The sequence below is a fragment of the Pyrgilauda ruficollis genome, unplaced genomic scaffold (assembly GCF_017590135.1).
Source record: "Pyrgilauda ruficollis isolate IOZ18807 unplaced genomic scaffold, ASM1759013v1 scaffold54, whole genome shotgun sequence".
NCBI lineage: Eukaryota > Metazoa > Chordata > Aves > Passeriformes > Passeridae > Pyrgilauda > Pyrgilauda ruficollis.
Genome location: NW_024527044.1, coordinates 1,183,201 through 1,211,107, shown reverse-complemented (window position 1 = coordinate 1,211,107; position 27,907 = coordinate 1,183,201). Strand labels below are relative to the sequence as shown.

The window sequence follows — 27,907 nt, the reverse complement described above, 5'->3', positions numbered from 1 at the left end:
ATACATGCTTAGGCTAAGGAGAGTAAAAAGTGGCTGGAACCAATGTCTTAGAGTACATATTACAACTGCTACAGTAATGTCAGTCTAAGAGTGCAAGTGAAACAGCCTGCCATCCTTACTTAGTTGCTTCCCTGAAATTATGAAGAATTAAGAGCATTTTTAGATTAAAAATGTGTAGAGGAATGGCTTTGTATTAAACCCAGAGGTACTGCTGGAAAACCCAGAGAATCCCTCAGGAATCAAAGCCCTTCTTCCAGTCTGACATCTTCCCGGATGAATACAGGCTGAGAATAGTTGCTCTGAATTTCACACATTTCACACGATGGTGTTAAATCTGAGCCCACCCAAGAGGAGAGGCCACCGGTGTCTGGGAGCCAGGGCTGTCAGCACAGAGCTCAGGCATTAGGCACACCTTTGCTAAATTCCTGGCTGCAAGATAATTACTACAATTTGCTTTCCTTGTCACCACTTTACTGGTGTGTATGTGTGTGTGTCTGTGTGTCTTCTTCGAGCCTCTCATTTCAGAAATCACTGGGAGTGTTTTGAGTGAAATGCAGCAATCACTGCAATGCAAAGCGTTCTGTCACCATCAAGAAGGAATGACCTCCCCAGCTGAAGGACGTTGTTTGGGAACACTTCCATGGAGAGACACACATCCATCCTCCTGCCCATCGCCTCACCGTGGGAAGGTGTGTTGGTACACGCTGCCTTGACATGAGCTCTCTCCCATCCAGTTCCTTGTGCCTCCAGATGCCAACATTTTACTGTCCCTTCAAGACGACTGTCAGAGAAAATGGAAATTAATTGTGAGTACTTTTAGAAAGCAGTATTTAGAAACTTGGGAGTTTCTTTCAGACACTCATGGTTGGTTGGTTTAAACCCCCCAAAAAGATACATATCTATCTTTGTCCTTCTGATGTGCTTACACTTGCACACCAGGCAGTGATTTTCCACAAAATTTTCCAAGCTGATAATTTGTCAAAAATACAGTGTCCAAATACTCTTGTAAGAATCTTGAGCACAAAAGCCTGGATTTTTTTCTTTTTATACGTTTACACAAGTAGTGTGACTACATCTAACTTTGCGCACACCTTATGAAAAACCCCTGATCTAAAACTCATTCTGTTTTCACCAGATGAGAAAGTTGCCTGTCAGCAGGAAGGGTCAGGCTGCTGCCATCAGACCCCAGAGAATCCAGCAAAGTGGGACCGGATCCTGCAGTCCCGACTTGTGCTGCTGCACTCAGAGGGAAGAGCCCCACAGAGCAAGGGCTCTAGGGTCAAACTTCGTGGTATAAAAACCCCGCTGCACAAAAGCTTAGGAGCGGAGGAAAGGCTCTTCCAGGGCTGACTCCTGGCAGATCCTGCCTCCCGCTTCCCCATGCCCTGGGCACTCCCCAAGCCTTGGGGCTGCCCGCTGCCACCGCCCTCCTCTCCCTGCAGCAGGGAGGGCAGGGGACATTCGCATGCAAATGAGGGTGATTTCCCACCAGGAAACCCCCTTTGTTTCCAAATCCATATCTACAGCCCTGCCAGAGCAAGCGTTGAATGCAGAATCGGATGAATGACCTAAAAGCAGCGGAACTAAGCATTTAGCATAAAATCCCACCCACTGGTCCCCTTTACTGGAAAGCAAGATTTAGCAACACAGACAAAACCCACACAGACTGGCAAGGGAGGAGGGGAATGTACACACTGAGGGAGTTGGTGCTGTAGGCACCGGTCTCATGTTCTTACTCTGCAGCTACAGTTCAGTGCAAGGTATCACATCGGTGCCTCCGGCTCTGGCCCCCTCTAACATCCCCACCTTTTAGCAGCAGTTTGATAATCATGTAAGGAATGCAGATATGCCCGCAGCTGTTATTACACCAAATAGTATAAAGTTATACCATAACTTCTGAGTTATGGATGGATGATACACTGCTGACACATACACCTCTCCCAGGTGACTTTCAAAGCCTCTCACTTCATGGCCCCTGTGACAGAACTGGAGAGAGGTCTGTCCTGTGCAGAGTGTGCACGGCCACAAAACTGAATTTACCTGTCTGCTGCTTTTCACAGACTGTGGCTTACCACTGCCCCTGGGAGCAAGCCTGAAGAAAACTTGCTCTCAACAAAAAAAATGGACAAATTTAAGGGAGGAAGAGGGAAGTGCAACTCATTCCTTTCCTCTAGTAGCGTTGAAGAAAATGTCCATCTATTACACCAGATTACTCAAATCAAGCACTTAAAAACGTGGAATCATGGAAACATAGGGTGGTTTGTGTTGGAAAGGACCTTAAACATCATCTAGTTCTGCAGCCAAGGAATAAAATCTGTGACTGAATTACTGTTAGTGACACTGATTCGAGTAATATACGTGTGGAGTCCCTTAGAGTAATTTTTTTTTTATTTCTTTTACTGCAGGAGTTTGTGTCACTTCTTTACTTGATGTCTTGAGAGGCTGCCTAGAACAGAGGCTAGACAGTGTTCAGGGAATAAAGGAGGTATTTATTAAAAGGCCTTCAAAGGATACACCTTAGGCAGTACAAGAGCCTGGCTGAGGCTGCACCCAAGATGGACCCAAGATGCACAGCGGGTCACACATTTTCACACTTTTATAAGTTCTGGTCCATTTACATATTGGGGTTAATTGTCCAATTGCAGCTTCAGGTTATGAAGTCCCATCCTCCCAGACTGCTCTCCTCAATTTGCTTTTGTTTAAAGTTTTTGGGCCTGAAGCTGCAAGGTGTCCTTGGTTCTTGGGCTGAAAAGGATTGTTTTGTCTGACTAAACTGTGAAGAGAACTTGCTAACACTTCATATGAAGTTCAGAGTTCTATACTCATACAGTACAGAATCTGGAAAATATGAAAGCTAAAACTTAAGGCATCATAGTGAGTTGCTAAAAAAGATTCGTAACCTATCCAACATAATGCAAGGCAAATGGAGCTAAACTAATTTATTGTTGCAAACCCAGAAAGCCATTAAGAGGACATTGCTTTAAAGTCTGCAATTGCACTTGTGCAACCCCCCTGGAGTGTGTGGAGTTATGTGAGGGTTAAAAAAACCAGCAAGTATAAAGAGCCTAATTCCAATGCATAACAAGTGCTTCAACAAATATTCTGGTAGAAGTACCAAGGAGATTTAATTACTTCTTTCTCCCACCAAAGATGACTTCTTCTGTGTGTGACATACCCTGTGGAGCGTGCATTCCACACAGAGATTCTCTATTTGATCATGCAAGGGCTACTTACAGCTGCTGTGGGTAAAAAGTGAAAGGAGGAGCAAAAGGTGGTTCTGACCTTCTCTGGGTGGCTTCATCTTCAGTCTGCCCTGACAAGACACCCTCGCACTGCCAGAGGGTTCAGCCTGGGAACCTTGTGGGAGTGCACAAGTGGTCTCCTCTCTTGAATGGAGAATGCTGGAGATGATGAGTGGGCCTTTCAGCAAGGTGCCTCTACACTTCCAGAGTTTGCTGCTAAGGATGTGACAGCACCATCACAGGGTTCTGGCTCGCGTGAGAAGAAACAACTTTAGCAGAGGCTGAACTCATCTTGAACAGAATAAGGGAAGGTTCAACCTTCCTCAACTGAGGACATCTGTGTAGTGTGTGGACACAGCTGGCAAAAGCCTCTATGCCCAGCAGTGTGCACAGGGACTGTGAGGTGAGCCAATGGTTGACCTTCATTTGATGCTCTGACTTGCTCAGCGTCACTGCTTCTCCTGCCAAAAGGTTACAGCAGACAGACGGGGTCAGATGAATATGAATTAGGGGACCAGATGAAGATAAGCAAGGGGAGGTCCAGATGAAACCAATCCTCTGTCTGAATACGGGGTGTAGGTTGTCAGGCACCTGCCCTGAGCTCAGGTGCCCGCCTGACCCCAAAGGTGCAAGACCCTCTGGGTACACCTGGGGGGATGCAGATGTGGGGTGGAGTTGGTCAGTGTGACACTCACACTGTGGGGTGACAGCCTGGCCCTGTCTGGTGTCAGATGGAGTTGGTCAGTGTGACACTCACACTGTGGGGTGACAGCCTGGCCCTGTCTGGGTATCAGATGGAGCTGGTCAGTGTGACATCCCCACGCTGTGGGGTGTCAGCCTGGCCCTGTCCGGGTGTCAGATGGAGTTGGTCAGTGTGACACTCACACTGTGAGGTGACAGCCTGACCCTGTCTGGTGTCAGATGGATGGAGTTGGTCAGTGTGACACTCTCAGGCTGTGGGGTGTCAGCCTGTTCAGGTGCCTGAGTCAGGAAGGGTGGGATGTGCCACACCTTATGTTTCCCCTCCACCAAAGCAAGCCCAGCAATGTGACACAAAGCAAAGGAGTTATGTTAGAGCTCTGATCCCACCATCTGACCCCAATGGGTGGACTCCCACAGTGATCTCACCCTGACGGCTTACTCAGCTTCACAAGTAGCAGAGAAAGGTCACGCTCAGTTAAAACCAAAATGTGCTTTCTTGCAGCTTTTCTCCCTTGGGCCAGAGGCAGTATCCCTGACTTGGGCAAAGATCCAATTGGAAATAATGAATGTAATTACCTTGTAAGCACCTCAGTGGAAAATATTGGTATAGTTAATTATACAGGGATGCAATGCTAACCCATTTCCCAGTGTTTAAAATACAAATATGAATGCGAATGCATTCTCCATTGGGGTTTTGAGAAGATTAGTTATTGCTGCAGTCTAACTGAATTGATAAGGTTTTCAGCTATTGCAATCATTTTAATGAGAAGGTTTCCAGTTCAGGTTTAACATCAATGGCTGGCATCACGTGTAAGAGTGCTACTCTGCACAGAGCTGGGGTTTGAGCCCCCCTGCAAAAATGAGGGCCCCTTTGGCCATGGTCCTTTAAGCATCCAAAACTGAGATCTCTTTTAAAGAATGTTTGATTTTAGTGTTCTCAGATTGAAGATAAGAAACTCACACATTCACTGTCCAGAGAACTGAAACTGAAATTTGAGTATGAGGAGAATTGAGAATGATACCCAAAACCTAGGACTTCGGTACCTTTCAAGAAATCCTCATTAAATTGGCGACGTGTAAATGTGTCTGTCTTTTGTTAAGGATTGTAGGAAACAGTGTAATAAACTCACAGCATGGACTGAGCATGTACTGTAGTATTTTCACATTATGGCTGATTGACTTCCCAGGTGTTGAACAAGGAACCTGTTATTTCTATGTCAGTCTGCCTGAAAAGCCCCATCGCTTTCAGCCCTCTGTGAATAAATGAGCAAAAGCCACTCCATGTGTTTTCCTTGCTTTGGTGTTTGTTAACATTTGTTAACATGCCTGAACTATATGTACCCTAGCAGATATTCATAGGTCAAAACCAGAAAAAGCTCAACTCTCTTCTCACATCTCTGCAAAAGTAGTGGAGAAGATTTATGAAAATAGAAACCTGTCCTGATATTTCCCTTGAAGGTATCCAAGGAAGTTTTTCCAGGGAAAAAAAAAATAGGAGACATCAGCACTTTGGGCATAGATCTTACTGTTCAGCATCACATTTTGCATGAGGCCACGTCTTCCTGCCAGGAGGCAAAGCCACAGGCAGCAGCCCAGGGCCTTGGGCACCTGCCCAGGCAAAGAGGGAAGGGACAGGCTCAGTGTCCTGCTGGGGATCCCTGACACAGAGAGGCCCAGAGTCCTCCGGCTGCCATGGGAATTAATGAGGCCAACAATTGGAAAATCCATCCAGGCAGCTCAGGAAACTCCTGGCTCAACAGAGAGCAGTGTTTGCCCCATGCCCTGCTGCAGCGAGCAGGGCCATGCACTTCAAGCAAAGGGGAGACCACTAATAAAAACTGCTTTTATCTAAATACTTCCTTGAAAGATAATCCTTACAGCTGGGGCTGCTTTTCAGTTTTGTGCCTGTTCTGCTGCAACACCAGCTCACTGGGAGCCCAAGCACAAGCCACAGAGGCTGCCCTAGCTCAACCACAACAAGGATGGATTAGTCACCACCTTGACTTTTGAGTACATTTCCATATGCCACACACATTAAAAAAAAAAACTAAGGAAGCAGCTCCCCCAAAGGGAATTAAAACCACCATCCTCTAAAAGCTGCCAGACAGGTATTTCACCCAGTGGAAAAAAGCCCAATAAAAGCATGTGTAGGCAAGGGGCAAACTCGGGTCTAGTTCAGCTCTACCCAGGTGTAGTGCTGCAAGCAGAGGACAGTCTCAGTGATTCACAACACTGCTCTCACAAGTGTCAGCATAGAATCTTTTAATACTTTACATAAAAAAACTGCATACACTATAGTTTTATGTAAACATCATATACATCTCAGTTTTTGCCATGTCAGTTTATTAAAAACAGTCTCAGTACCACTGTTGAGGGAAGAGGGAGAAAAGTAAACAAACATAAATGGATACATTTGTTCTCTGAACCAGAGAAACAGAAAATTATTTTCACCCAGGCTGGCCACCTCGTGAAAATAAGTTTTAAATAAACCTTGATTCTTTAAACTGCCCTTTAGTACTAAAGTCTGATGTACTCACTGCATAAGTAACAGCACTTTCACCCATTTTTTTTTCCAAGGCAAAAATATACAGTGGTTTTATTTTGTCTTGTGTTGAAATCAGTTTTAAACAAGACCCAGATGAGGTTACTGAGTAAGAGTGTTTCCAATGCTACAGTGTTGTATGCAGATGATGAGTGCATTGAGTGTTTAATTTAAACATAAAAAAATCCACCGAGTTGTGCAAAGTAACATCTTTTGAAAATAAACTTTTAAATAAACCCAAATCAACACACTTGCAGGAAACAACATTAAAAGTAAGGAGCAGGCACCAAAATCATAATATGGCAATATCATCCCCTTGCTCACCCTGCCTCATCTGTCAGGAGGTGGATATCCAGCAAGCAGGACAGTTCAGCTTTACTTTCTGGCCTGGTGGCTTCTGCAGCTGGAGTCAGTTCATGGCTCCTGTTCTCAGCAGGCATCAGTCACTCAGGGCAAGTTCCTTTGCACAACACAAGTCCCACCTGGGCACCCCCTCCCCACCTCACTTTAAATAAGCACCCCCTGCACTCCCCCAGTTTGCACAAGACAAAAAAGGTAACATATATACAGGCTTCGCTTGGGATGACCCTTCCCTCCCCTCCCAGTCTCGGTCTTCAGGGCACTAATTTCCACAGCAGGTCAGTCTCAGGCTGAAACATGTGAGGGAGAAGCAAGGATGCTGCAGGCAGCCTGGGAGAGGCAGCCCCTTTCCCCAGCTCGCCTGGGTGGAGGCACATGCAGGCAGGAGGCAGAAGTCCCTTCGAGCATCTCAGCTCCACCGCCCTCCTCTTGCAAAAGAGAGGAGGCTGCCCGGGAGCAGCAGGTGTTGGCAAAGGGGCAGAACCGGGTGCAACGTTTGCTCAGTCCAGTCTCAGCAGCTTTTTGTTGTTGAGTCCACGACTAACTCGCAGGGGTCAGTGGTAGGAGAAGGTTTCTCCCCACTTTATTCCCAAGACTCAGGGCATGCAATCCCCCCCTCCCTCCGTCCCCACGGCTGAGCAAGCACAACCCTTTTTGGCCGAGGCTCAAGGAGCGTGCTCCCTCCCTCAGCCCCCACCCCGTCCACAGCCAGTCCCTAGCGGAGGGGACAGGCAGATGCCGTGTGCGTGTGTAACCCAGCTCCTCTCCACCTGCCAACAGGTGACCCAGGCGCTGTGCCCAGCGCCGCGCTCCAGACACGCCCTATAGGACTTTGCAGCAGTTGATGCAGCCGTTCTGGGTGCCGTAGCGCTTCTGCAGGGCTGCCCGGGTGGCAGTCTCGAAGACCTCCCGGACCCCCTCCTTGGTCTTGGCCGAGCACTCCAGGTAGTCGTAGGCCTGGATGCGAATGGCCATGGCCCGGCCGTCCTCGGTGCGCACCGGCTCCTGCTTCATGCGGGCCAGCTCGTTCCGTACGTGCTCGTCGTTCCGCAGGTCCTTCTTGTTGGCCACCAGGATGATGGGGACGTTGGGGCAGAAGTGCTTGACTTCGGGCACCCACTTCTCCGGTATGTTCTCCAGCGAGTCCGGGCTGTCCACAGAGAAGCACATGAGGATGACATCGGTGTCCGGGTAGGAAAGGGGACGCAGGCGGTCATAGTCCTCCTGGCCAGCCGTGTCCCACAGGGCCAGCTCCACCTGCTTGCCGTCCACCTCGATGTCCGCCACGTAGTTCTCGAAGACGGTGGGCACGTAGACCTCGGGGAACTCGTCCTTGCTGAAGACGATGAGGAGGCAAGTCTTGCCACAGGCACCGTCCCCCACCACCACCAGCTTCTTGCGGATGGCAGCCATGGCCAGGCTCGCCAAGCTGGCCTTGCCGTGCAGCAGGACGATGGCAGCGCCCTCCTCCCCGCGGTCGCCGCCTCCCGCTCCCTCTCGCTTCTCACAGGGCACCGTGGCGAGCCGGCCCGCGCAGGCAGGCGGGCGCGCCCTGCTCTCTCTGCTCACCGGCACCGCGCCGCCGTACCCTGCCTCGCGGGAGCGCTACGGCCGCAGGGCAACGCCGCCGGCCCCGGAGCCTTGCGGTGGAAGCGTTGCCGCCGGTTCTCTCGCCCTCACCGCAAACACCGCCACGGCACCGGCTCCGCGCAACCACTGCCGCAAGCTGCGGCCCGGCGCCGCTATTTAAAGGCGCTCGCGACTTTCTTAATATAGCTAGCCAATGGGAAGGCAAGGAGTGAGGTCATCCCCGGCGGAGAGCGCTGCGATTGGCGGGCGGCCGCGGGCGGGAGGCGGGGCCGAGGCGGGCGGGGGGGGCAGGGCCGGGCCGGGCCGGGCCGGTCCCCGCCGCAGCCTCGCCGCTCGGGATGGCCGGTGTGAAGAGGCTGGGCGGGCGCCCGGCAGGAACGGGGGGCGCCGCCGCGTCCCAGGTGCTGCTTTAAAGCCCGGGCAAAGTGGACAGAGTATTGCAGGCGGGTGAATAAAATGAAAGCGTGCGCTGGGTGCTACTGAAAAGCGCTCGACTCCCTTCCTTAAAAAAATCATCATGTTCGACTCTCGCCAGCGCTTGGCCAAAAGGGAGCGGAGGAATTGTAAACCGGGAGAAGCAGGCTTCAGCTCAGGCTGGAAATGGACTGGCCCTTGGGTCTCAATTTACAGGGATATCGGAAGTCGCAGCAATGAAAAAATGAACGTGGAAAATAAAGGGGCGCAAAGCGCTGTAGAGCGGGGTTGCTGGGAGCGAGTTCCTCCACGGGAGGAGCTGGATGGGCTGGGCTGGGCTGGGCTGAGCCGGGCTGAGCCTGGCAGGGCTGGGCTGAGCCGGGCTGGCCGCAGTGCCGGGGGACACACAGACACCGCCGGCAGCCACGCGCTCGGTCCCCGGTGCGGCTGTCGCTGCTCAGCCGGGTGGTGTCCCAAACTTCTTCCCTGCCAGCTTTCCCACGCAGACGATGTCCTGCGGCTACTGCCTCTCGGGGCTGGATTCGAAGTGTCTCGTTTTCCTAGCCAGCAGTGGCATTAGGGAATGGAAGAAAAATGAGTGGTTTGTACAATACTGTTGTTGTTAAAAATTGTATTTTAAAATACGCACTTGGAGATTGAATGCATCACTGAGTCCATCAAATTGCCTGACAAGTTACTTGCAGCAGACTGCTACAGAGGGGTGTGTGTTAATAGGGCAAAAGGTTCTTTTAATCCTAGACACTGAAATAAAATTAATTTTCTGTTAGATTTTTGTAATATCCATTACTCCCAATCAAAAGAGCATGTCCCTGGATGCTGATGAACGATTTTGTACCTTGATCTTACAGGGGTTTGTACAGCATATTTTATGTGAACATAATAAATTCAAGCTGATTTTTTTAAGAATCCAGCAATAAAGTGTAGACATAGACATGGATGTTCTTCAGTACCTGCGGCCTTCGAGCGGGCCAAATTTCTGGCTTGCATCGTCCCTTTAAATCCATTGTCACTGCTCACCGGCTTCAATTCTTCACAAAACTGCGCGGAAATCATCCCCGTGCTGCCAGGTCCTCCCGGCGATGGTGCACTGGCAGCTCGTAGCTATTTTCTCCCCAGTCCCAAGCAGGTTCATGCCGCTCGGGGAGGCAGGCACAGGAATTCGCTCTTTTCCCTGTTCCATGGAAATCCCAAGAACTCGCCGCTGCCCGGCCGCGCTGCCGGCGGGGCCCCAGCGCCCTCTCGCGGCGGCTCCGCGCATTGCACCACCCAGCGCCGCTCCTGCGGCTCCGCGGCTGGGAAACCCGCACTGGGAAAAATCCACAGCTGGGAAATCCACAGATGGAAAAATCCACAGCTGGGAAACACACAGATGGAAAAATCCACAGCTGTAAAAAATCCACAGCTGGGAAAATCCACCGCTGGAAAAAATCCACAGCTGGGAAAATCCACAGCTGGAAAAATCCACAGCTGGAAAAGTCCTCCTCTGCAGCGACAGCAGAAGAAGCTGCGACTGCTTCATCCGGGATGAGAGGTGCTGCTTAAATATGCTTCTGATTCCGCTTGTATTTGACTCTTGAATCATGCCTGGGTGTTTGGTTTTGTCATTTCAGGAGCAAAAGGTTTTGTTAAATAGAAAAAGGAATAATGCAAATGAACAGTTGCGTGGATCGACTCATCTGTGCTGTGCCACGGAAGGCAGGTAAATAAGCAGCTTATTCATTTCAAAGCACACGGCTCTGTTGTTGCCCAAAGTGCTGCTGGCAATTACCGGTGTGCCTTAAGTGTCCCACATTCATGCTGCTTAACTCTTTAAAGCCTTCAAAGCAGGGTGGCCTCATCCAAATTGTCTGCTGGTTCCAGCTTCCAAGTTGTGCAAAGGAATTACTCCACAAATGTCCAGCTAACCCAAGTTAAATCCATAGCATGAATTTTTCTTGTAACTGAGCAGTGCACATGTATTTGCAGCACCCAGTTATGGTCTGAGCCATAACTGCTTCATTTTCAAGTGAAGTCTCACATCTCAAGTCTTCCACACAGTTGCACTGAAAGCAAAGTGCCTGATGTTTCATCTCTCACCTTGCAAGACAGACTTCAGCAAAGGCTACGTAACTCCTTGACCAAGGGTTTCAAATGCTCTATAAATCTTTTTTTCCAGAAGCTTTATATCATGAGACTCAGCCCTGTGACCAGCTCAGGCTGAGATGACACTCATTTCACTGTGCTGGGGTACACTCCAGCAACAGCCTCTCTGGGGAACATCTAAGTCCCTGTGCTTATTACACATCTGTAATTAGTGAATGCATTCAGCTCACGTATTTCAGGGCATTTTAACTTATGCTGTAGCTTTTATATTTTCTACATTAATCTCCATATGCTCAACTATAGTTCTTTAAGCAACCTGAATCTTCTAGTTATCCCAAAATGTGCACTCTCTAAGCACAGCATTAGTTCTGCTGCACCACATTCATCTGCATGATTGAAGAAGAAAGCATCAAGGAGGAGAAAGAAGACACCACTTGTTTGCTTTTATTGCTTGTGCTGATGGTTTTGAGATTAAAACTCAGATTTTGTTGGGGGTTTTTTTTATTATTTAATTCAAGTGGCATTTTTTTTGTTGAGAAGACAATTCCTGTGAATTACTGGAGATTGTTTCCAGATTATATTCCCCCCCTGCTCTTCTTTTAAACAGATTTTCTAAAGGGCATGTCTGTAACTCAGACAATTTTTGTTCAAGTGTAAATCTGTACCAAAAGCACGAAAGCTCAGTGGGGAAGGCAATCTTTCTCCTTTTTGTCAATAAGTAGGCAAGTAAGTACATTACCTGCTGTGGCAAAACGTGCTGAGGGAGCCATGTGTGCTCTAGTGGCACACAAAGTCCTGCACACTGGCTTGTAACACAGGCATCAGGCATCCTGCATCCTCATGCAGGCAAAGCTTCCCAGCAAAGTGAGGAAGGCAAGAGGCAGTGAAATATGAGCAGTTCACAGGCCAGTGAAAAAGCACAGGAAGAGCTCTGGGTAGATGTGAGAGAACAGGCAGAAATGGTATCTGTCTCCCTAAATAAAGAATTTCTGGCACGTTTAGGAACCAAACCTTGCTGTGTGTCACCACAGGTCCATTGCTTTCCAGAGTACCTGGAGAAAAGCAGAGTTTAACTCTCAGAGCCCCTTGGGATCAGTGCCCCCAGCAGACAGTCCAGACAGATCTGCCTAGAAACTGGAGTGCCAAGGCACAGCAGAAGGTGAAATGACCTGTGTGTTTTCATACAGAGATTTATGCTAAGTACAGTGCACATGAAAGCACACCATCCCAAAAAAGAAATGCTTTCCTGACTAAAGAGCTGTATGGGATCCACTGCTCTTCCAGGGAATAAGAGAGGTCAGCTAGAAACTGTTGGTTTTAATTTTTTCCAGTTCTTATAGCAAGACTATAAAATTCATACTTTAATAGGACTCAGGAAATATGGGTTGGCAGAGTAAAATTATACCACTACAGTAAATTAAAGTGGCCTTTTGTCTCCAGCTGAGTTCAAATTAAATAAAAACAAGTGCCTCATCCTTAGGCTAGAATTTTTAGACCTACAACCCCTCATCTCAGTTGAAGAACCCTTCTGTAGCTGAATGAAACAAATGAGCTGACCACATAACTATTATAGATACTAATCATGTTACATACCTACATCACCAGTGAGGCCTTTGGAAACAGTTCTCTCTGCAGAGAGACCAAACTTGTCACCCTCTGGTTCCCTTTGTTCTCAATTTTTACTGACTCCAGACACCTTGCAGTCTTTGTCTACCAGGAAAGCTGAGACAGTAAAAATTGATTGTTCAATGCCAACAAGATAGCAGGGAATTCAGTCTCTATGTGGAGTTCAAAATAATATCCTTAACAGTGGGAAGTTCTTTCTCTTTAGACTCTCCAGTGGATGTAGTTCATTCCACTACTTTCAGGATGGTCAGACCCTGGAAAAGGCTGCCCACAGAGACTGTGGGGTCTCCATCCTTGGGCATATTCAAACCCAGCTGGACACAGTCCTGAGCAACCTGCTGTAGTTGATCCTGCTGTGAGCAGGGCAGGGTGCAGCAGGTAACCCCTCCTCACCTCATCCATTCTTTGATTCTGCAATTCATTTATCTGAGATGCCTCAGCAGATCTGAAAAGTGATGTTTGGAGGGTCTCTCTGGCAGGTCTGCTCCTGTTTCACACTCCAGCACCGCCAGCCCACGTTCCACCAGGGAGCTTGGCACGCTCAGTTCTGAAGTGCTCGCACAGGATGAGGCTTTGGCAACAGGAACAAGGAAACTTCTGAAGTAAACGTGTTGTGATTTGTTAATGATTTGTGTAATTTCCACTTTATTGGCAGTAAAGTAGATTTCTTTAAAAAACAATGATATCATATAGTTCTCCATGTAGATTTATTTGCTATATTAAGATACATTAACATATTCCTTTAATTACTGTGGTCTTCATGATGGTCTTTGAAGTGTGGCGGTCAGTTCTCTCTGCAGGGGAACCTGTGACCTGAGGAAGCTGAGGCAGCAACAATATTAGAAGAAACTGGTCTGAGGGAAGGCAGTTGATGGTGGAAATTACTATCCTGTAAGTCTAACAAACTTCTATTTCATATAAATTAACCATGACTCTGTGAAGACTGAGAACACTTTCCCAATTCCCACGTGATCACTGATCTGTGAGCAGAAGCAGCATGGGTCCACGCAGAAGAGCTATTGTCATTGTAGAATTCCACTAACAGATCATGGCAGGGAAAATGTCAATAAAACCAATTTGGAAAGTTATTCGCTACAGTGTTTCGCATTCCATCTCACTCACAAAATTAAGTCATTTAATCTAAAAAAATTAAATCTGTTATGGACTGGACACTGACCATAAACAATATCTGAGGTGATAAAACAGAAATATAGGGTACTGCAGGAGTCTTGGTTACATGCAGATTTGGCTTATACCTTAATTTTTTGATTTATAATATTAGGCAAGAACAGGGTAGTCACAATTTCAGAAAATTCTAATGTCAGAGAAATTAAAAGATGGGAAAAAATAGGGAAGAAAGGTAAGACAGGAGTATGGGGAGAAAAAAGGAGATAAGGGAAGTTTCAAACTAATAGAATTTCTCTGCTCTCCTCATTCTACCCTTCACAGAAGCTTAAAAAAAATACCCCACATCCTGGGAATATGTAGTTTTTTTACTTCATCTTTATTTTCAAGGAGTGGCTGCTTTTAGGAGGAAGTTAGCTGCAGCTGGAGATCACCCCTATGGTAAAATGTGCTTCCTCTTTGACATGAACACCTTCCCAAGTCCTACGAGCCAATGCTGACACTACTGACACAGAGATAGAAGGGGAAGAGATGAAACATTCTCTTGGATGTGTCAGGGAAGGACAAAGTGGGTTTCTGAGATCTCTGCCCAGAGTTCCACCAGAATGTAGACATCTACAGATGTTACTTTAATGTGCTTCTTCATGGACGGGACTGGCTTACAGCAAAACATCCTTGATTTTGGGGTTCTAGAAATCGAAGTGTTCTGCCTCACAGTGCCTATTATTCCAGTGGCTGCCAAGACAGAACTAAGGTATTCAGAAGAAACTACTCCAGGCAACGAGACAATTAACACTACAGAAGGAAAAGCTTAGGCTGCCAGCATTGGGGCATATGCTTGCCTGGGCTGTTCTGCCAAGACAAAAGAAGGTGATGATAGAGGCCTGGAGATCATTAACCAAGTGCATTACATGAGGAAAGGAGAAGAAAAAAACACTACAGGCACCGCCAAATTTTGTGAGAAGGGAGCATTATTTTGTAGTTGGATTTCATCATGTGGAAAGGTAAGCAGATATCTTTGTTGCTGTTGTGTTTGTGCTATAAAGGCTGCTTATATGTTATAGGAGGAAAACATCCCTTATCTGCAAAGCATCACACTTGAAAGCTGGACTTATTTCTTTCTCCACCTCCAACAGAGGCTGAAGAGAGCAATTCTAGGTTTGAGATGTGGAACCAGTCCTGAGAAATGGAAATTACCAAGATACCATTCTCCATGGAGGTTTTTTGGTCAAGGGAGTTACACAGAGGAAGACAAATATAAACCAGCACTACTGGGACAAGCACAAGAACATGTGTTTTAGTGAATCTCATCCCAGGTTCCTGGTTGTAGGACTCAGTGGCAAACTGCTGTGCTGACAAAGTTTCCTTCCATACACTTCCTTGGAGGGTGTCCTTAGGGAAGGGTGTCACCACACAGGTATCCAATAGTTTGCTGTGCTAATGGCAGTGGGTTTCTGACTGGCAGAGCAGGTCTGACTTTCTCTAGGATTCATTTGTAGAGCTGGCCCAGGCTTGGTTCCATATATGCATCAGGAATGCAATGTATAGCATAGAGTACAATGGAGGCAGTGCTATCTCCACCTCTTCTTCAGGCACAAGTGAATTAACTGGGGTAAACCACTCTGGATTTGGGGTAGGATAGTCCAGTTCATGATTGAATTCCTACCTTAAAAGTAGAGAAAAAGTCTAGACTTCAATTTCTACACCTCTTTGTTCTTATAATCTGAATGTATGTTAAATTTTTCTGTCTTTCCGTAGTGCTTGCAGGCAGAGGACATAAAGAAGAGGGAATGCCAGCAACCATGCTGTCAACTTTGCAAGTCATTAACAATCTGGAAGGAGACTGAGACATACTGTCAACCTAAGCAGCACATCTCAGAGAGGCACAGAGATGGACAAAAATGAAAAGATTTTGGGTGCAACTCCCCATTCCTCCCTTCTGAGAAGCAGTGAGTCCTGGCAGCCCAAAGAACTGAGTTATGAACTGAGATTAAAGGCACAAGGCTGGAAGCAGGCAAGTAATGTGACTGCAGGGTTTGAAGGCACATGCTGAAACACAGAAATGGACAGAGAAATATTCTAAGGTAAACCCCTTCTGATCCTGAAGCAAAGGTACAGCACTAATTGAGTGTAACTGCCATGAATTAGGAGAACTTGGAAGTCTGTCCCTTTGTTTTGCTGCCTTCCTCGATGCTGGTGTCATCACTCTGGCTGCCTGGTTAAAGTTCCCCAGGAGAAAATAAAATGAGAACAAAGACAAATTTCTAAACTCATTATGTACCTGGAGCTGTACACTTTGCAAATGAGTTTTTCCAGATGAGAGACCTAGCAAAATACACAAGATTTTTTTCTTACCCACTCTTCCCACCATTATTTGTCTGTTGATGATATCATGGGTAGAAATGCTGGGGCTGGCCAAGTATTCAGTATTGGATGGATTGCTGCTTTCCTTCTACATCACTTTCTGGTAGCAGTTTGAAGTCCACAATCACACTGTGCCATAACAACAAATGCTTCAAGGATGACATTTCCAAAAGTACCTTTCTTCCAAGAATCCCTGAGTGCTTTTCAGCATGAATTGCCAGCCCATCTCTAGGTGATAAGTAGGTGTTATTTCCATCTTCAAACTGAGAAACTTAAACTGCTGCCTAAAGTAACTGTGAATCATCTACTTCCTGGAGCTTTCTTTTTCTTGTTTTCCATACCCTTTCCCTTTTGTCTCCTGGACCATTCTTAACCACAATTTCTTCTCCCTTCTGTCTATAATAATCCCCTCGATGCAACCTGATGTTGTACCAAAATTTTAAAACTCTCCCCCCCTGCCCCCACATGCAACTTGGGTGTGTGTGTGCTGTGCATAAGTGCTCTCCTGATTCAGGTAGTAGCACCAACTGAGCCTTTCAAAGAGCTGTATTTATGTAGATAGGTTTAAATTGTTATTTCCACCCTGTACGTGCATGTGTGGGTGGGGAGGATTAGTCTGCAGATGAGTTAAAGAGCACAGGTGTCTCAGGTGCCTCTGATGTGGAGCACTGAACTGGAGAGAAGCAGTTTTGCAAAGACTCCAACCACTTACTGCTCCCCCTGCTTGGAAAGTTCAGACTACTTGGGTGAATCAGAGCTCACACTGCCTGCTGCTCAGTAGGACACTGGGCAGCATATTGGCTGGTGTCTGTTTTCAGTCTAAATAAACAAGTGCCTTCCTCCAGAAGGGTGTTTTGTTCAAGGCAAGGGTAACTGGTTTCACTCCCAGTATTCACTGTACATATCTCTGAATTAAACTGTTGTTACACTGACCTTAGTTTCTGTTTCTTAACATTAACCTTTTTACTATTTTTTAATGGGAAATAGAAAGATGGCAATCTGTTTCCACTCTGCAACTGGAAAAGAGAAACACAGGGGAGGTTTTTCATCATCTTTTCTTAAAGAGTGTATAAGTTCACTTTTTTGCCATTTCTATGAAAAAATCAACTATTTCCCGCTGTATCTGTCTCAGAGCACTTTTTCAAAAGATCTTTACTATGTGGCTAAGAGATTGATTTGGCTGGAGTCCATATTTAAGGGCATCTGTCTCCCAAGAGAAATACAGGCTGGATAGTTTCCTGTTCTGTATTTTAGCATTGCTCTGAGATCCAGCAGTCAGTGCATTATCCTAAGGCATCTGCATCTGGGGTCACTTCTCTATTCCACCTCAGGCTATGTCTGAACACAAGAGGATGTGCATGTCTGCACTGCCAGGTAGCTGGAAAGAAGCAGTACCCCATGGCAGCAGGGTGCTAGTTCACCCTTCCCACTTAGGAATGTGTCCCCAGGATCCTGTGCCCACCCCAGTGCGGGAACACCTGCCAGGTGGCACTGGGCTCCTGCCCACAGCCTGCTGGCATGGGCTTTGTACTCACTCGTGGCAAGAGCTCAGACTTTACCTGTGGAAGAACTCAGACATTAGCCATTGAAGAGCTAGAAAGTCTGTAGGAGACTGACACTTGGAAAGTGATACATGCTCGTATCTTAAGCTTGGAATAAAAATTAATAGTGATGAATCCATACAGAAGCAAACTGCCAGCAGTCAATACCCAGGCTAAGCTTGAGCCAAAGTGCTCTCCTCTAATTTAAATAATGCTGCCAGTGTTGGAGGTGAAAGGAGAAGAAAGAGAGGGAGAGGAAACTGTTTTATTAACCTTTTTTTTTTTTTTACTTTTATGTATTTAAATATTAAATATGAGTATTTATTAGGAAAATAAAAAAAACAAAGGAAAGAAGTACTATGGAACAGAAGATGGAAATTAAATGAAGCTCATATATCATTCAACATGGCCATTTCTAAGATGAAAAACACTATTTGCTCCCCATCACCACAGTTGTCCAATTGAAACAGCAGGGGAATTCATACTATATTAGGTGAATATGATGTTATACAGTACAATTTGGGATTTCAGTGAAGCAAATATGAAAATAAATTATATTGATGTAGAAATAAGAATAAATAAATAAATAAATAAATGATGTCAATACATAACAATAAGAAAACAGTATGTGAGAGCAATTTTCCATTTTCATTACAAAGATACTTTATGCATTCCATGAAATAGTGTTGTAGTAGCCTGCATGCTTAAGAATGCCATCAAGGCAAGGTTTGTAGACAAGCTGACTTAGTTGGGAAAAGAACAGACAAGCTCTTGGGCACCCAAGTCTTCAAAGACCTCCTCCAGGTCCCATTTGATAAAGGACCTGACTTCCCCCCACAGAGCTCTGCAGACCATGATAAGCCACAAAAGCCATGACAATCTAGAAGGTGTCTTGTGCAGAGGTGTAGGAAGAACCTGTAGGCTTCAGAGACGTCTACAAAGTGATATATCAGCAATGCTTTAGCAAAAACCTCCCTGCACAGCACCAGTGCAGGGCTTTGGAAGGAGGAGCAGTTTGGAACTAAAAAAGCCCTGTGTTCTCTCCTTTTCATTGCCTGTTTTGCAGATGCAGTGGAGAGAGGGTAATATGTCTTGCTTAGCAAGACCAATCTCCATTTTGCATTAGTTTCTTATGTAAATAGGTCTTCCTAGTGGACAATCTATCAGTCTACCTACTAATTCATCTGTTTACTCAAAATTATCTTCAGACAGGGTGCATGTTCTCTTTCATGAAAATAGATTCTCTTAGGCTTTTGTATCAGTTTTCTTCATAATGTCTTGCCACTCAGTCAAATCCATTTTGTGAAACTGCATCTGTTTTAAATAATTCATCATCTTCTACCTCTGCAATCACTTGGAGAATGTCAAAGTGATACAAGAGCCTTGAATTTTGTATCATATTTTGATGGAGATACAGGGCTGGATCATGGTATTCCTCTACATCAACTCAGACTAGCACATGAAAAAGAGAATGCAAGTTTTTGCCAAAACTAAATTCTGTGTGTCTCTAAGGCCTTGTAAGTTTCATCTCTGCTAGTGGACTTGTCCATCACTGAAACTACCTCTGCACTGTTGATGTGTTCACATTTCACTCTGCTCAGTTTCCCAAGACGTGCTTTATGCCAGCTACCTCCTGTGTCAGGGTGACACAGCTTTTGGAGAGGACTTGTCTCAGCACATCCCTCAGGCTGTGCCTGTTGAGGGGACAGATTGGTAGACAAACAGTCAGCTCATGAATCACACCCATGACTGGCTTCTGAGCAGTTTGATGCCATTGGGAGCAACTTTGCCAGCTCAGGTGTGGCTGAGCCAAGCAGTGTTGCAAGGTGTGTATGCTCGGGTGCTGGGAATGGGGGATTTAGCTGCCTGTCATCATCCAGCCTTGACTGAGAGGCAGTTTGTAAGCTTGAAGACATTAAAAGGAGAATTTTTTCTCTTTCAACCCTTTTGCTCAGGCAGTAGGGCAGTCTTGGCAGAGACTATCCTTGGCTCCCACTGCAGGCCCAAGTGAGCAGGTCACTATCACAGGCTGACAGGTCCAGTAGAGGCAAGGCTGCTGCAGGTCCCTGGCCCCAGGGCCAGCTGTCAGTGGGGCTCAGTGTGTGTTCCCAGTGAGCACAAACACACTAAACACATATCTGGTACACACGTGATCTGTTCCACAGAAATGCTCAACACACACACAAGCACAACCAGCTCCAAGGGCCTCATCCTGTTCTGCTCTCTGGCAGATCATGATGAAAGCCTATCAATAGAATTTAATTATTTATTTGTTTGTTTGTTTATATGGACATCTATACAGTGTAGATCCCTCAGCCATTATCCGGAGACACTCAAGTCTACACAGTAGCTGGTCCCTGAATTCTCTCATCTCCAGTTGGCTCTCACACAGACACAGTCATGTCTCTCTGTTGACTTTCAGGCTCCACAATACCCCCAGTATCTGGCCAGGACCCCCTGCTCCCTCCAGTAGCCAATACAGAGATCTCTGGTGCCTCCAACATCCAGACCAGGCTTATGGTTGCTTTGGTATCTGTCTGCTAAAGCCTTTTATCCCACTCACCTGTTACTCCAGCTTGACATTCACCAGTGGTTCACCTAGACTCCCACACGTGCACACAGGGCAGAGAGTCTCTCACCCATGAAAAGCCTCTGAAGTGGAGTTCAAGGAGAAGACAAGCCCTTCTGACCAGATGCAGGGCATAGGCAGCCAGACAAAGCAACCAGCCAACCCCTGACATGCCACTGGCCCCTTTTATCCCCTTATCATTGTGTTTTTCTACCCTTATTCCTTTCCAAACCACCAAGATCCCTCTTTTCCCCCCTGCATTGTTGCTCCTCTAAAGAGCCCATAGTAAATAATACAATTCCAAGATGCTCCTCCTCTGTGTCCCATGCTGTGTCCTGTACCCCTTACCCCCCTCAGTCCACACAGCCTTTTCCTTTAGCTCAGGAGTGCCCCAGGCTGAGACCCCCCAGGACAGCCCTGAGAGGGGCTGCACCAGGGTCATGACCCCTCCTGAGGGTTTCTGGGGTTCCCCCCACTGCCTCTGATCCACATGTTCCTGTGTCACACTCCTCAGCCACCATGGGAAGACACTTTTGGGTGTGCCACAGGCTCTGCCCATCATGGACAGCAGCCTGCCAACACTTACCCTGGAGGGAAGTGAAATGTGGCTGTGCTTAAAGCTTTTGGCAGGTTAAAGCCTAAATAAATATTTATCAACGGCCAAAGGTAGAAGAGAGAGATAATAAAAATACATCTTTTGGAAGGCTCCCTGTCCACCAGTTTTCTGCAGGAAGGTAAATTTAAATTAATGTTGCACTTAAGCATTGCTTTGCTTTTAAAAACAATGAATGGGCCTGGGTACATTTCCAGTGACCTGCTGTAAACCTGGCGCACACTGCATCAGTAGTAAATTGCCAACAGATTATGATGCTCTGAAAATATGAAGGAGGCAGCTCAGACTTTTTCTTCTCTTCATCCCAGTCTCATTGGAAAGAGCACACTGGCTTCTTTCCCAGCAACTGGAGATCAAGACCCACAGGACTTGCTCAGCCTCTGCCATGGTTGTCAAAGCATCACCATGGTCCCCCTCACTAAACCACCACTTCAGCCTCATGCAGGGACCACAGAGGAAAGGATGAAGGATTGGGAATGAGTGGGATCCAACATCACAAAAACAAGCTTGTTATTTTCTCCCACTACAACCCAGACAGCTGGATTCCCATTACAGTTAGACAGATACGGAAAAGCCTCATGGTAACCCCTACCAGCCTTTTTTGACACAGTTCTGTGATGATTGCCGCATGGATCAAGAGATTAGATTGCAAACTCAGCACTGACCTTTTGTGTTGTGCTCACACAGTGCCAAACATGAGGGGTTGTACCACCCCAGAGCAGAGGGAGGTGCCCCTGATGGTGACAGTGTTTCCTGACGTCCCTTGTTTGTCTGGCCACAGCGCAGTTGCTTTAAGACCATGGCAAATCATCACATCTGATAAACTCTGCTAACCAGAGATCTCCCCAGATTATCAGTCTGTCAAAAAAAGAAATCAATACATTGCCATTAGCACAGGGCTTCCCTATGTGGTCATCCACCAAGGCCCCTGGGGAAAGAGAGGGAGAACCCTGGGACAATCTTTACTCACTTTGACTCATTGGGAAGCCATCCACCCAGTGCAGGATCTGGTCTTGGCACTTCGTCTGCTGCCCTGTCTCAGCTACAAATTAGTGTTAAACATAAATGTTATTTATCTCTAATTAATTATTAAGGCAATGTGTAACAGCACTCAGGAAAGATCATATTGGTGTGTGGATGCAACTCAGCCCTCCCTAAATCACACTGAAAGCTGACTTCCCTCCTGCTGTAAGCAGATTACTTCAGTCTCAGTGTTGGTACATAAGGAGAAGATTTGTCACCCTTCTGGAAAATCAATAGGCTCTTGGCAAACTGGCTTCAGTGTTGTTAATCATCCTGATGGCACCATCTGCCCATGTACCAAGCTGCAGCAGGAGAACCACCCTGCCTGAGGTCCCAGCCATGGACCCTCTCAGTGGATGCAGAGCCCTGGCACAGCTGGGTTTGCACCTCTCACTGCATTTGAAACAAGCCCAGCTGAAGGTATAGGAGGATCTGGGGATTTGGGAGTGCAGATTTCACGGAGAACTCTGTCAGGTCTGCCTCTGCCTGGTGCCCAAAACCAGCTGAATGTTCACAGGAAAAACAGAGGAGTCAAAAATGCTGAAAATTCCAGATGCCTGAGGCATCACTGCTGGTGTGTGCAGCTCCTCAGCGCCTCATCAACATGCAGGGGATGGAGAAATCCCGTGGCAGAGCTCACTGGCTATGGACTGTCACTTGTCACCATATGAGGCTCTGGTGTGAGTGCCCCACCTGCCCTGCGAGGAAGGGTCTCCTCCTCCTCCTCCTCCTCATAACCCAGCTCAGTGCTGCTCCAACAGACAGGAGCAACAATCTGTGAGAAAACCTCCTGTGCAGGGCCAGGACAGGCTGGAGAGGCTGGAGCTGAAGTCCAGGGAAGGATGAAGCAGATGGCAGACAATCTGTAGCATGAGCAAAGAGCTCTGGCCAGGCTCACAGGGGCATTGCTGCAGCAGAAAGTCCTGGCTGCTGCCTCTGGAGATGTGCTCAAAGTGCTGCTGCTGCCTGGCTGCTGGGATGGGGCAGGGATGGGGCAGGACCCTCACACCCGTGCTGTGGCTTCCCATCCAGTCTGCCCAGGCTCTGCATTCCCCCAGAATGCCAGCAGCAGGTGGGACCTGCAGAGAGCCAGGCTGGGGACACGGGGCTGGGGACAGGGGCAGGGGACACGGGCTGGGGACAGGGGCAGGGGACACGGGCTGGGGACACGGGCTGGGGCAAACAAGCAGAGGTAAACGAGCAGGGGCAAATAGCAGTGCCCAACTTCCTCCTGCTCTGTATTAATCAGCATTTTTCTGAATCACAGACGTGGTTTGGCTGTGGGATATCAACTATGAGATTCAGAAATTAATTCAGCTTGGGAGCTTTGGATGACTCAGACTGCTATGAAAACACCCCAGGGCAGAAATGAGATGTAGGAAAAATTCACCCTGGGGGTATCTCTCAATGGACTTTAACTGAGACCAAATTTAATTTGCAGAACTGAAGCATATTTTATTTACTTTTTTTAACTAGCATTTTAATTTGAAATATTCAAATATGTAATCAAGATGCTCTTAATGGGTTGCTTTTATTGAAAGAGAGTTTGTTTAAAATTCCTCAACCTTGGAGTCCCAGACATATTTCCTTCCCCCAAGTGAATTCGCTGTTGAATTTCTCTACTGCATTAATTATGAAAATCAGAATTCACCAAATAAACAGACAAGATGACACAGCAGTGATGTTAGGCTGCCCACAACCTAATCCGTGATCCTGCTGGAAGTTGTCTGTAAGTCTCAATGGAAAAGCAGTGTGCAGTAGTCATATGTGCTTTTAGGAGTTTGTGAAGACAGAGCTCTTTCTCATGCATCACTGGGCTCCCAAAGATAAGTTATAACAACCCTTAGAGTTCACTTAACTCTGCTGCCAAATGTCTGCCTGAGAGGAAAAAAAAACATACATTTTTGTAGCTGGAAAAATATCGAGGCAAAGGATTTGAAACACTGAGCCATATGGACTCCTGCCTCAGCTCTCTCAGTGCAGCAATGCTTCATTGCAATCAATAAATGTTTCATCATCATTTCTGGTGCAGGGAGGCTTTAAGGAGCCCAGGCTCCATTCTTGGCTCCACTGTCTGCTCACTGTGAGCTTTAAGCTTTGTTTCATGTCAATACAGCAGGACTCAGTGCCCTGTTTCCTTTATGAAATGCAGGCTGTGTGCTGGGGACTCCAAAGGAAGAATCAGAATCAGAATCAGAATCAGAGCAGTTTGGACTGGAAAGAAACCTTTAAAAGCCATCTAGTCCAACCCTCCTGCCATGAGCAGGGACACCTTCAACTAGATCAGGCTGCTCAGAGCAGCTGTCGCTGTTCACCTTGACCTTGAACGTTTCCAGGGATAGGGCACCCACCATCTCTCTGGGCAACCCATGCCAGTGTTTCTCAACACCTTCTTGTAAAAGCTTTCTTCCTCATAGCTGAATTGATCCTCTTTCAGTTTAAAACCATTGCCTCTTATCTCATTGCAACAAGACCCTACTAAAAAGTTTGTCCTCATCTTGCAGAACCTTTCAGGTACTGGAGGTTGCTATAAGATCTCCCTGGAACCTTCTCTTCTCCCGGCTGAACAACCCCAACTCTCTCAGCCTGAAGAGGTGTTTGAGCCCTCTGATTATTTTTGTGGCCTCTTCTGGCCTCACTCCAACAGGTTGTTTGCCTTCCTGTGCTGGAGACCCCAGAGCTGGATGCAGGAGTGTGGGTGAGGTTTCACCAGAGCAGAGCAAAGGGGCAGAATCCCCTCCCTGGGCCTGCTGTCCACTCAGCTTTGGATGCATCCCAGGATGTGGCTGGCATTCTGAAGTGGTGTGGGGTGTTCAGGAGAGCTCAGGGTGCTCCACTCCCTGCATGTAGGGGATGGGCAAGCAGCAGACTGTGGCAATGGAAAGGAGCAGGCAAAATTTTGACCATGCTGTCACCTTGGGAGCCAATGCTGGTGGCTGGCAGCTGGAGGGAAGCTGCTGTACATTATATGAAAGAAACCCTGAGAGCAAAATCTGGGGAAAGACCTGGGGAAATTCCTTCCAAAAGCAAGGCCTTTTGCTGGAGGACACATATGGATCCCATTTTTTGTCCATTATCTCTGGAGGTGTATCAGATTGTTTGAAAGCTCCCGGTGACCCACCTAGCCTGTGAGAGACAAGAGCTGGATCTGGCTGGGATGTGACATGGGGTGAAATTCACTTGGGGGAAGGAGTTCAGAGAGACCTGTGTGTCTTGCACTGGGCTTTGGGAGAACCTCAGCAGGAAGTGAGGGGCAGCTTGGCCACGTCTGCCCCCAGTATGGCACTTCTGCGACAGTGGGGGGTGGGGCGATTTTAAGGCTTTGTGCTTAATGATGCAGGTTTTATATCAGGTTGATTTTCTTGCTTTACTGGTGGCTGTGCCTGGTTCTCCCTTACAGCCCCCAACCAGTTTAAGCCAAAGCCACCCCCACAAAATGCTAAAATAGTGTTGTGGACAGTGTGGATCCTCTCTTGGAAAGGATGGTCATTATTTCAGGGGCAACATGGATCCCAGGACACGGGCTTGAGAAAAGCCAGATAGTGGAACCTAAAATAACTCTGGAGAAATTGTTTCTCTGTGTAGTAACAAAGAGACAATTGTTGAAGCGACCTGCTAATATTCAAAGTGCTTTTAGGAATTAATTAGCTATTGCTGATGCCATTTGTGACTGACTACATCTGCCTGGGACATTGTCAGAGCCATCAGCCAAAGTTTTTGCCCTTCTGAACTTTATTTTCTAGAACCTCTTGCAAGCTAGAGCAGGTATAGTGCTTTATATGTATTCTTTCCTTTACAAGACTTATGGTATGGGCTAGATATCTTCATTTCTGCTTAAAGCCATAGAAAACATCTCTGTGGCAGCTGACACATCAGGAACATGAATCCAGGTATTCCCTACAGAGGATGCAGGGCAAGGAGATAGATCCTTGTGGACAAGCCCGGCTGGTGGAATGATAGCTCTGTTTTTCTTCTGCCTCAGGAGGAATGTGCTCCCCTGCTGTCCTACCTGAGGGAATGCTGGAAAAGGAAAACTGAGTTTGTTTGCCAGTGCCATCTCTTCTAAGAAAACACTCCTGGAGGGAGCACTGTTCCACAAAGCATTTCCATGGGTCACACTTTGCCAAGCCCATTCAACTGCACAGTAATTTGGGTTCCAATTTGTTATTACTTCATTTATTGAAAACATGAATGTGCTTCTTCTGCACAGTTCAGGCATTGTATAGCAGAGTTATGTTGAGATAGTCTCTGGCAAATGGTTTAATTTTTGAGGGGGCTTCTGCATATGTTCAGCAAAATGCAGGTCCTAACTCACAGCTACAGCTTCTTTGTGTTAGGAACTAACACATCTTAAATAAATTGTAACATTCTTCCACCCATATTCCATCTGCCGGAAAAAAAAATACATGTAATTAACCCTTCCCCATTATCCCCTGTGTTTATCTGTCTGCACTCACCTTGAATAATGAAAAAGTCATTTTCACTTTGTGCTCAGTTATACAACTTGAGCATTGCATTTTATTCTGTGGGTTTCCAGCAAGCCCTGAGCTCAGCAGGGCAAGGTCCTGCCTGCTCCAGGAGGCAGCTCCTGCTTCCCAAACAGCTTTGATCTCAAGACAAGACAAAGAGCCAGGCTCCTAAAATGCACCTATAAAAGTACCTCTAGGGGTATCCAACTCCAGCACAAAAGCATTTAACCTGGATTTCCAAAATGGCAGGGTGATAGATATGTTTTGAATACAGTGATGAATAATTCAGTTTTCCTGTATTTGCCTGACTTCACAAGGACTCATCCTGATTTCAGCCTGAAAGCTGCCTTCCTTTCTAATCACTACTGCTTCAAGAAAAAAAGCCATGGCCCTGGGAGAATCCCCTGTCCCAGGGCAGTTGCTGCAGCCCAAGTGTCCCCAGTGCTGTTCAGCAGGGGGCTCTGGTGGGTGCTGTATTGTTAGGGACATGGTTTAATGGTGGCTTGGCCATGCTGTGTTAATGGTTGGATTCGATGATCAATGGTTGTACAGGTCTTTTCCTACCTAAATGATTCTGTGATTTTAAGGAAGCCAACATTAAGCTGAGGTTTCAGCCCAAAATGAGTGCAATGGCTTCCGCATCATTTCCATCTGTGCCAATGTCTATTCCCAATCCCTGTCCTTTGCCCATATTCAAGACTCCTAAGTAAAGTATTTTGGTGCTGTTTGAGGGGTATTTTGCATTGTAAATGTGACGAATGCTACTTTTAGCAGAAAGCAAACTAAATGAGAGTGGAAAAACAGGCAAGGGGGTTGCTGGGCAGGTTGGCAGCACAGCCCTCAGGGCAGGAGGAGCAGGAAAGCTTGATCCAAGGGGTCATGGCATGACAGGACCCTTTGGGAAGCTGATGAAGACTGCAGGGGACTTTCAAGGGATTTTTAAGGACCATTCCTGCTTTCACAGTGGCAGGGAGTCCAGGCAGCTCCAAGGGGATGAAAGTCACCATATGCTTCTTTACCCCTGCTCATGCTTGTGCCTGGTACATGAGAATCCTGGTAGGAACCTGCAGCAGGATCTGGTCCAAGCTTTTTGTCTTGCTCCAAAGGACACAGCTCTGCTGTGTTTTGGGGATCTCAGGGGCCCTGATACTTGGGACAGTTTGCAGCATCACCTGGGTGTGCTCAAATACATCCATACCCCTCTGTACTTTCTTGCTGGGCATGAGGCGTTGCTCCTGCCTTCAGAGTGCCCACATGGCCCCAGGGGACTGGGAGCCATCCAGGGACACCAAAAGGGTGGCTCAGCTGGTGGCTTACAGCTCACAGAGTGGCCCTTTAGCCAGAATGAAACCCTCCGTATTTCCTGCAGCCGCTGCACACTTAATACAGATCGTAAAAGTATAGGTAAGAGGGACTACTTGGCCTAGGAAGAAAGAAGATTATTGGCATCATCTGATCCTCCTGCTTCCTCTTCAGCAAGATGAGATTATTTCCTTTTATTTACAAATGTGAATGAACTAAAATTTGTAACAGCTCAGACAGGCTGAAGTCTCATTAACCCAATTTTAAACAGGGTCGGATGTGAGTGGAAAACTGAGCACTGAGAGCCCTGGAGTAAGGCCAC

General features: G+C 46.9%; 1 protein-coding gene across 1 annotated transcript; it reads right to left on the bottom strand.

Moving 5' to 3' along the window:
• Positions 1–6,189: 6,189 nt before the first annotated feature.
• Positions 6,190–8,578, bottom strand: RHOB (ras homolog family member B). Its single transcript, XM_041480916.1, has one exon. It carries the CDS (start codon positions 8,257–8,259, stop codon positions 7,669–7,671), a length of 591 nt encoding a protein of 196 aa, XP_041336850.1. The 5' UTR covers positions 8,260–8,578; the 3' UTR covers positions 6,190–7,668.
• Between the last annotated feature and the right edge of the window lie 19,329 nt (positions 8,579–27,907).

What these genes read in the sequence shown, in the direction of transcription:
- RHOB (XM_041480916.1), bottom strand. Translation starts at nt 8,259, where the DNA reads ATGGCTGCCATCCGCAAGAAGCTGGTGGTGGTGGGGGACGGTGCCTGT.